Source organism: Temnothorax curvispinosus, unplaced genomic scaffold (genome assembly GCF_003070985.1).
Source record: "Temnothorax curvispinosus isolate PA1 unplaced genomic scaffold, ASM307098v1 QBEX01016492.1, whole genome shotgun sequence".
NCBI classification, from domain to species: domain Eukaryota; kingdom Metazoa; phylum Arthropoda; class Insecta; order Hymenoptera; family Formicidae; genus Temnothorax; species Temnothorax curvispinosus.
Genome location: NW_020226272.1, coordinates 47,811 through 56,913, shown reverse-complemented (window position 1 = coordinate 56,913; position 9,103 = coordinate 47,811). Strand labels below are relative to the sequence as shown.

General features: G+C 38.6%; 4 protein-coding genes across 4 annotated transcripts; 2 read left to right on the top strand and 2 right to left on the bottom strand.

The window, feature by feature from the left end:
• Positions 1-106: 106 nt before the first annotated feature.
• On the top strand, positions 107-670 carry LOC112466691 (ubiquitin-fold modifier-conjugating enzyme 1; the record flags this gene model as incomplete). The annotated part of the gene is made up of 2 exons (XM_025034918.1): positions 107-274; positions 413-670. Coding segments are annotated over 2 exons (252 nt in total), but the record flags the coding sequence as incomplete, so codon positions are not given.
• Positions 539-2,236, bottom strand: LOC112466679 (arginine-hydroxylase NDUFAF5, mitochondrial). Its single transcript, XM_025034904.1, has 3 exons — positions 1,315-2,236; positions 1,038-1,222; positions 539-945 (listed from the first exon to the last, which is right to left on the bottom strand). Exons 1-3 carry the CDS (start codon positions 1,911-1,913, stop codon positions 656-658), a joined length of 1,074 nt encoding a protein of 357 aa, XP_024890672.1. The 5' UTR covers positions 1,914-2,236; the 3' UTR covers positions 539-655.
• Positions 2,237-2,582: 346 nt separating this feature from the next.
• On the top strand, positions 2,583-4,948 carry LOC112466688 (60S ribosomal protein L7a). The gene is made up of 6 exons (XM_025034917.1): positions 2,583-2,709; positions 3,502-3,616; positions 3,709-3,858; positions 3,958-4,178; positions 4,411-4,533; positions 4,709-4,948. The coding sequence occupies exons 1-6, from the start codon at positions 2,695-2,697 to the stop codon at positions 4,889-4,891; spliced, it is 807 nt and encodes a 268-aa protein (XP_024890685.1). The 5' UTR covers positions 2,583-2,694; the 3' UTR covers positions 4,892-4,948.
• A 34-nt stretch (positions 4,949-4,982) lies between these two features.
• Positions 4,983-9,058, bottom strand: LOC112466684 (vacuolar protein sorting-associated protein 53 homolog). The gene is made up of 13 exons (XM_025034908.1): positions 8,791-9,058; positions 8,090-8,490; positions 7,889-8,009; positions 7,676-7,812; positions 7,165-7,591; positions 6,738-7,084; positions 6,498-6,653; positions 6,292-6,417; positions 6,135-6,213; positions 5,801-5,949; positions 5,555-5,720; positions 5,332-5,478; positions 4,983-5,243 (listed from the first exon to the last, which is right to left on the bottom strand). The coding sequence occupies exons 1-13, from the start codon at positions 8,875-8,877 to the stop codon at positions 5,082-5,084; spliced, it is 2,505 nt and encodes an 834-aa protein (XP_024890676.1). The 5' UTR covers positions 8,878-9,058; the 3' UTR covers positions 4,983-5,081.
• Positions 9,059-9,103: the final 45 nt, after the last annotated feature.

Sequence of the window (9,103 nt, the reverse complement as noted above, 5' to 3'; positions counted from 1 at the left end):
AATATTTTATTTGTATTTATTAGTTAAAATTATAAAACCTGAAAATGAGATTTAAGATTCAAAGAGTAATGAACAATGTTCTTTTTTCTTTTTGGTCAATGCCTAGATTCCTGTTACGTATCCCACAACGGCGCCCGAAATTGCTTTACCAGAATTAGACGGTAAAACGGCAAAAATGTATAGAGGTGGCAAGATCTGCCTGACTGATCACTTCAAGCCATTGTGGGCTCGCAACGTTCCCAAGTTTGGCATCGCTCATGCAATGGCTCTTGGTGTAAGTTAAATACTTGATTGCGCTTAATAATTAAACGTATAGTGAAAAAGACTTGTTTATATATAAATCTTTATATTAAAATAATATTCTCATAGAAGGTTCTAACACCAAATTTTTTTTCTTTTTTTTTTTTTTTAGCTGGGACCATGGTTGGCAGTGGAGATTCCAGACCTTATAGAAAAGGGCATCGTAGTTCACAAGGACGAGGAAAAGAAAACGTAAATCGGCAATGCGCAGGATAACGATAATAACAAAATGCGATCGTTGAATAAGTTATTTTTTATGCCTACCGCTCGGAAAGAAGAATTTATACAGTACGTTAAGTTTTTACACACGGTATAGAGTATTTACATTGTTCAAATAAAGGCTATTTAATACAGGCTATTTGTCATCGTCGTCCAGTTTTATCTTCTTGCTGTCTTTGATTATCTGATCGAGCCTGTACAAGTCCTTGAGCGACACCTGTCCCGTACCCCTCTCGAGAGGCCTCGGTTGAGATGCGTCCGGTTTCCATCCTAACATGTACATTATCTGAAACGTGGCGGGAACGAATGCGGTGCTATCTTCCCTCGTCTTTCCGTAAAGCTGCTTGTATATAGAAGCAGCGGCGATCAACGTATCCCTCGGTAAATGCAAATTACGATTCCTGGCCGCATTGTTCTCGGCCATTCCTAGACGAATAAAAATTGCGTGATACAACTATGGACCTGTTGTATAAATTTTTATTTAGGCAAGAATAGATAAATTTTGTAATATTATTCACCTTTCAGATCCCACATAAGCTCGAACATGCTCGGGTAACCGATGACTATCTCGTCGGTATCAATAGTCAACATAGTAAAATTCGCTCTCGTTAGTAGAGACCCGATATCCCTGATTTCCACGAATGGCGAGATGTGCGGCGAGATTCCACCGTGCCTCTCGAATTCAGCTAATTGCAAGGAACTTCTGTATTATCAGAATGAATATCAGAAATAATAAACTCAAGCAAAGACACTCCGGAAGGTCCTCGATCTAAATCCTGGCAATGTCGCCTTTACCTCAACTCGTAAAGCGTATCGCCGCCAAATACAGCCGCCAGGAAGACTCCGTCGTTCTTCAGACTGCTGTTGATACGTCTGAAGCATCCGGGAAGATCGTTGACCCAGTGAAGACTCAGACAACTGATCACCAAGTCGAAACTGTCCGGCTCGAAGGACAGATTCTCCTCGTCGATGACTTCTCTCTTGACTTTCACACCCTCCGTGGTCTCGGCCTGCCGCAGGAAACCCGGACTCATGTCGGCCAGCACCAGCTCCTCCACCGACTCGTTGAGAATCCGCTTGGACACGTGACCCCGGCCACATCCCAGATCGAGGGCCCTACCGAACTTTCGTTTGATATCGAATATTCGATCGGCCAGCCTGTCGCCCACCTCGTCCTTAATGTAGTCATACAGCTGGACGTTGGTGTCCTTGGCGGCGCGTTCTCGCTGCAACAGCTTCGCGTTCCTGTCGAAGACGTTCATCGGGCTGTCAGGTGGCAACGTGGACATGGATGCGACATTACAAGCACCGTTAGGATTGTACCTAGGACTCAGCAGGTTCAGCTTGCCGTGCAATAACTGGCTTGCCCCGCGGAACGGAATCTTTGGCGTCATTTCTCGATCGCGCTACGATCTCGATTAACTCTTCTATCTTTAATTAACTGATTAACTTTTCCTCTTTTATAATATATGTATCTGTTAGACACAATTCTACCTTTTTCCTCCTACTAAAACTTTTTCTAATCTCTTTTTATGTGAGATATTTCACTATCATGATTAAATTGTTGATACTCTTCTAGATATCGAGGACGATAAGTCCGACTGGAGCTGCTCCGGTTTATTCTCTCCGCAGGGATCAAGAGATTGCGGTTAGGAATAACCTTAACTCGCTTCTAACCTGCAAGAAGAGATTAACGTCATCGATGCAAGATGCAATACAAACGAAATAAGATTTATAATATAAATAATATAATAAATTTATAATAAAATATATAATAATTTACAATAAAATTAATATAAAATTTATAATAAAGTATAAATTTTAAAAATAATTGTCATCCATCTTTAATATCAATTAACGCTAATTATTAAAGTGATATTAATTATTACTAAAATTAATTACAGTTATTGAGAATAATATTAGGTTTTTTACATCTGTTGTCGCAAATAAGTATTTCCGAGTACATTCCGGCAGTTTAAAATGGTTTAAAAACACCGCCATGTTAGGAAGTTACGCGGGTGCCAATATGGCTGTCTTCAGTCGCTTTTCGGAGGCGCTGCGGTGCGAGACTTTCTTTACGGTGCCGACGTCTGTACTTCGCGTCGCGTTTGGCGAGGTACCGCGTTTTGTATCCGGCAAAATTTACAGAAATCCGTCGGATTTCTAGCTAGGAAGATGGTTCAGAAAAAGGTAAGATCATCGAACTGTCGTGCGCGAATAATATTTCCGTCGAGCGGCATCGACAGCGACGAGTATCCGCGTTCGAATCTCTGGCATGTTTCTCCAGCGTGTGACCTGAAAATATGTTTTCGTTCCGAAGTAAATTGATTCAGTAAACTGTGTAACGTGACAATTGTGGTCCTTCGAAATTCTATTTCTGCGTATAGCAACGATCAAACAGATCGATTCGTTTATGTGATATCGATTTAATGTTTCATAACCTAAATTTACAATGCACAGTAATTTCGTGGATCTCGACGCTAAACGAATATTTAAACGAATGGTGGCCAGAAATAAGCATTTAATTTTTATGGGATGAATCGTTGGATTTCTAAAAGACGTTTCTTGCATGAAAGTGGCAATAATAGGTTTAATCTTTCGTCTGTATACGCTTTTTTTGTACCCTCGGAGTGAACACGTGGGTCTGTCACGTTCGACGCTATTTATTCCTATCAGTCTTTTTATTTTTTTTTAAATCTGAAAAAATTTGTGAAACATCTGTCTATACATTGTAGTTGACGATTTTATAGTCATTTTAATGAACATCGTTTACTTAATATTTTCTGGCAGTCTTGCGAGTTTTACAGTTACCAGCAAATATTTTGGACTCTGTAGACCCATATACAGATGGAAAATTAATTTAGCTTATATATTTTGTTAAAATATACCTGTGTATATCATGAAAAAACTTATTAAAATTACTCGATTATATTATGAATATATTGATTGTTGATTCCTATTAATTTTCCTTTTCAATTTCAGCCGAAGAAGAAGGTTGGGAAGAAGGTAGCTGCCGCGCCGTTGGCAGTTAAGAAGGTTGAACCGAAGAAAGTGACCAATCCACTCTTCGAAAAACGGACACGCAACTTTGGCATTGGTAAGTCAAAGTAATTTTACTGATTTCTAGTTAATAGTTTACAACTGTATGGAATAGCCGCATGTTACTGTTGATAATCTGTTAAAATTTAGGTCAGGATATTCAGCCGGCTCGTGATCTCAGCCGCTTTGTAAGATGGCCGAAGTACATTCGCATCCAGCGCCAAAGGTCTGTGTTGCAGAAGAGGTTGAAAGTGCCACCGACGATAAATCAATTTACTCAAACATTGGATAAACAAACCGGTAAGATGTACATTCCACGCATCCATGATTTAAAAAATTATTAAATTCTATACATGTACATAAAATAAAATATACAATAATATTCTTATGTTGTTGTAGCTACACAGTTATTCAAGGTATTGGAAAAGTATCGTCCGGAATCAGCAGCCATGAAGAAGGCAAGGTTGAAGGCGAGAGCCGAGCAGAAGATCGCGAAGAAGGAAGACACGCCGACGAAGAAACCAAACGTCATTCGCAGCGGAACCAATACGGTGACCACGCTGGTGGAGCAGAAGAAAGCTCAGCTGGTCGTTATAGCTCACGATGTTGATCCTATTGAGGTTAGTTATATGTATAAATTTATAAATTCTCAGCAGATTTCTATTTTGCAAGATTTCTCTTCTATTCAACGAATGATGCTAAATTTCTTCACCTGAGGATACAAATTTATAATTTTATTTGTATTCATAGGATGATATATGACATCTGACTAACATTTTATATTATTATATATATTTGTATGCAAGAAATTATGTGTGCCAACCTAATTGGTTCTTTTTTTTATTGATGCAGATCGTATTATTCCTTCCTGCCTTGTGCCGCAAGATGGGCGTACCATACTGTATTGTTAAAGGCAAGGCACGTTTGGGACGTCTGGTTCGACGTAAGACTTGCTCAGCAGTTGCTCTTACTCAGGTATGTATATACAATTTTTGTAATGTGTATTTAATTTGACCATATGATGTGAAAATACAAGAGCCAATCCAATGAAACATCGTGATATTTCAAAAAATTTCTGATACACACTTACAAAAGTCTGATTCTTCCACTTTTATTTCAGTTTTATTAAAGTATGTCGTTATTATTTCAGGTGGATTCTGGCGATAGAGCCAACTTCGCAAAGATTGTCGAAGCCATTAAGACGAACTTCAATGATCGATATGACGAAATCAGGCGTCACTGGGGTGGTGGTTTACTGGGAAGCAAATCTGCGGCCAGGATAGCGAAATTAGAAAAAGCTAAGGCCAAGGAACTGGCACAGAAACAAGGTTAACATTATTGCCCGTCATTTACAGGTTACATAAAAAAATAAAGGATGAAATACATCTGGTATCTGTATTTATTTCATAAAATATACCTACATATTTTATGCTTCTCCTTTCATTTTTGTATAAAGGGTCTTTGTTATCTTAAAATAAGAGAGAATTTCTAAATCAACTTATATACAATGATATCTAATATCCTCAAATTCGTTTCTTGATGAGTTTCTCTAGCCTCTTAATTCTTCCAGCTTCATGTTCTGGACTGTTATGTACTACGTGACTTTTCGTAGCGTTTGCGGCGTCTGTGTTTTCAGATTGCTTAAATTGCTCGAGCAATAGAACTTGATCTGTTTTTTTCAATCCCTATAGAATACATATTGATCTTATTAGATACTCAATTAAAAATATAATAGATTATATATAAAAAAAATTTAGTTACTGCAAAAGTTACCTTCATATCTAAAATTTTTTGAAATTCTGAAGACTGTAAGTCAGGCAAGCGTACATTGCACTGTTTTACGAAGTCACTTGGAGATTCAATTGGGGACATTACAATCTTCAATATCATTTCAGCATTTGCCATACCTTTGACCACAACCTATATAATAAATAAGATATACATTGCATATATTGTTTGATATTTATACTATCTATCTTGTAAAGTATTCAATTACTTTGGTATATGTTACTGGAGCTTTTCTCTGTATTTGATAACCCGTCGATGGAAGATCCAGCAAGGCCGTTTTCAACATGTGGACATCCAACAACAGTTGTTCCGCGCCGACGGCGTTTAATGGCTTGCACTTAAATAATTGCTGTACTAATTTTGCTATGAAAGAGCTGAAACAAAGCATCGAATATAAAAAAAATCTTGAAAAATATTTCGCGTAAATATGTATATGTCACGACAAATGTTTTACCTAGCAAATTTGACACAGAGCTGTGTGAAATATTTTCTACAAGATGATAATCTATCTCGTATGGTCGGTATTGTTTGTCGAAGGTGCGCTATTATCGTATTAACATAATTACTCTGATCACCCACGACTTCCACAGAACTCCATTGCACCTGAAAAAAAAAAAGAATCACTTTTTTATTATACGTCATAATATGACATTAACACTATTATTAATTGTATATTATTTTTATAATAGCATAAGATGATATTAATTTTATATTGTAGGATAATAATATATTTGAATTGTGTGCAATTAATATACTATTGATAATCACAACTTTTTTTTATACTTTACCTTAGTCATTGCAGTCAATGCAGATTCACACGCTGCTTCCAGATCTTGAACCAGTAACTGAATACAATTAGAAATCACGCTAGAAACAAATGGTAGAAATTAATAAATCAACAAATTTCTAAAAGTATATAAAATTAAGAGAAAAAATAAGACATACTTATGGAAGATATCCTGTTCTTGAGACAAATTTATTTTATCCGAACAGCATTCATCTGTCTTCTCACGAAGTTTCTCTTCTAATTGCTGTGTCGTTTCTAAACAATATTCAGCCGTTGTCAAAATACTGAAAAAAAAGCATATTTTAATAAATAATAATTCACTGTGTTCTGTGGAACGGAAATAAAGAATAACAAATGTACTTACCAGCATATACGAGATTGCTCCTCTTTACTAAATCTGGCAGTTTCTCCTTCCTTCAAAAAACTTTGGAAATTTTGAATAAAGCCTGACGTTGATAAATCTCGGAAGTCACGCGTGATATTGCTCATACTGGTGCCAATTCCTGCGCTGCCTCCGATTCTATAATGATTACATTAAGATACATTAAGTTCAATTAAAATATACGTACATAAGTTCTGATTTACATTTAATTTTTACACTTACTTGGGTAAATTATTCTGTAAGATCTTAACTGCGTATTCCCGTAGGTACTTCTGAAAAGTCTCGGCGAGACTCAGCATAATTAAACCGGTGCTGAGTTGCGTACATTGCACCATGCACTTCTTGTAAAATACAAACAGATCGGCACACGAGCTCAGGACACTGCTTGGCCCTTCAATGCCGTCAAATTCCTTAGCACCTGGCGGTTGCGTTTTAGCATCGGACACGAACTTATCCATCAGATCTGCCAAATTGCGATCCAAACTTTCTATATAAATGTTCAGGTATGGCTCGAAGCATCTTCCTATTAACTTTTCGAATGGAGACGGCCTCGGCTTTTCATTTTCAACCTATATGCAAGAGAACGATGTACATTTTTAACATTTTATAATAAAAACATAGTTAAACGTAGACTAAACAGTTTTGATACCTTTTCATCTTCTTCAAAAGGATTCCCCGGTACCTTTTCCGCAACATCATTACTGACTGTTACTGACTTAGCATCCGTGGTCTCCAAAGTACTGCCGATAAAACGCTTCGACAGTAGCGTCTCGAAATTACTGGTTCTTTGAATCGCGTAAAGCAATAACTTAACGTCTATTTCATTACGTCTCTTGTTCATCAATTTTGTGAGATCTTCACGTGTGACATGGCAGAATTGTACAGCTATTCGCTCGGAAATTTCCCAGTCCTGGGGAAAGATCGTACCGAACTTTGACTCAAAGTCCAGCAGATGTTTCTTGATCCACCCGTATCTTCGATCTATCTTATCCAACCAGGCGAAATCCTGATTCTCATCGAACAAATGTGCGTATTCTTGCAATTGGATATTTACAAACCAGACGAGCAGATCTTTCCTTTGAAGAAGAAATGACATTTGAGATTGAAATTCTATCATTACTCGTAGAATAACGTTACAAATATCTGTATAATATGCATACTTCACTTTAGGGTGTAAGACTGATAATACTAAACATCCTTCCGTCAACTGATTGAAATGCTTTGGATTCTGGCCGGAAAAGGCCTGTTTGAAATCCGCTGTAATCTGCTGGGCCAACTCATCCTGGATCTGGCGTACCTTTTGTAGACCAAGGAAAGCACATTAAAAGAATCAGTTCTATCAATTATATCAAAGATACAACTTGCGTCCTTACTTGATCAGACAACTGCTTCACTTGCGGTATATCCATGTAGCTGTTAAAATGCTGCATCACTTCCATCACTGCTTGCAACGGTAAGATAATTTCTCCATATTGCTTCTTCTGCGTTAATACTCTGAAGTAAACCAAAAGGTACAGATTTTATAATTTCGAACAATGTCTAAATAATACTCTTAATATGCAATATGCGTATACTTTAGGTTATCCACTCCATCCACAAGCATGTGCAAATGGTTCAGCGCCGTTATCGAGGCAGTAAGGTTCTTCTTGGCGAAATCCAGCTGTTTGATGTCCCTCGTAATCTCCTTCACCACTTCCTCGGACTGCTCCGCCTTGTCCTTTATGTCCTTTATATGGACAAATAGCTGCCTTATCACCTTCTGTGCATCTTCCAACGCCGCTCTACCATCTTGGCCCACGTTCGTCTGACCACGCACCACTGACCGTATCTCTCTATCTATAGTATGTATCTTTTTTTCTATTTTATTCACCACTTCGTCAATATTTGACAATGACTGTTCCGAGGGAAATAACGTGTTTATATAGTCCACCACGTTGAAATTGGGTTGGTCTAACGGATCAGTGATAGTCAAGACCTGATAGCAAGAAAAACAGTGTTAGGCTTACAAAATTTCGTTAAAAAAAAACAAACAAACAAACAAAAATATATCTCACAGATGTGATAATACGCAAAATCATGGCAAGTCGCTCAAAATCATGAACGTTAAAAAAGTCGGTTCAGGGAAAGGTAGGCGTTGAAAAGCGGAGCATTTTATTGAACAGGAATGACACATCGCGCGCATACAAAAGGATCGTGAGTGTTTAAGTAAATTTTGCGTGGATCTTGAGGAGAAAGCTCCGCAAGGGGAGGAGGCGAAAAGGACCCGCGGACTAACCTGCTCGATCACGCTCTGCACGTTCGGCGGGAACGTGTAGACCGTAGAGCGGAGCTCCTCCAGCTCGTCCTCCTCGTGATTGTCCATCGCGCTACGCGAACGGGCATGGGCGTACTTTTTACGCGAGCCTCGCGCTATATCCGCGCGCCATGCATGCGAATCGCGACGAACATGCCGAACGTGGATGTGGCAGGTGACATGTCGATGACGTACGCGCCGTACGCGGTACGCGCGAGCGCGACACCAGTCTGGTGCACCACGAAGCGGAGTCAGCGGAGAACGACGAACTGGGGAATCGGGGAACTGTCGTCCG

Excerpts from the sequence above, each read along its gene's own strand:
- LOC112466679 (XM_025034904.1), bottom strand. The coding sequence starts at position 1,913 with ATGACGCCAAAGATTCCGTTCCGCGGGGCAAGCCAGTTATTGCACGGC. Across the intron at positions 1,223-1,314 it reads GATACGCTTTACGAGTTGAG|AAGTTCCTTGCAATTAGCTG; the intron begins GTAAAGGCGACA and ends CTGATAATACAG. Across the intron at positions 946-1,037 it reads GCTTATGTGGGATCTGAAAG|GAATGGCCGAGAACAATGCG; the intron begins GTGAATAATATT and ends TTATTCGTCTAG.
- LOC112466688 (XM_025034917.1), top strand. Across the intron at positions 4,179-4,410 it reads ACGATGTTGATCCTATTGAG|ATCGTATTATTCCTTCCTGC; the intron begins GTTAGTTATATG and ends TTATTGATGCAG. Across the intron at positions 4,534-4,708 it reads CAGCAGTTGCTCTTACTCAG|GTGGATTCTGGCGATAGAGC; the intron begins GTATGTATATAC and ends TTATTATTTCAG.
- LOC112466684 (XM_025034908.1), bottom strand. The coding sequence starts at position 8,877 with ATGGACAATCACGAGGAGGACGAGCTGGAGGAGCTCCGCTCTACGGTC. Across the intron at positions 8,010-8,089 it reads GATGGAGTGGATAACCTAAA|AGTATTAACGCAGAAGAAGC; the intron begins GTATACGCATAT and ends GGTTTACTTCAG. Across the intron at positions 7,813-7,888 it reads TGAAGCAGTTGTCTGATCAA|GTACGCCAGATCCAGGATGA; the intron begins GTAAGGACGCAA and ends GGTCTACAAAAG.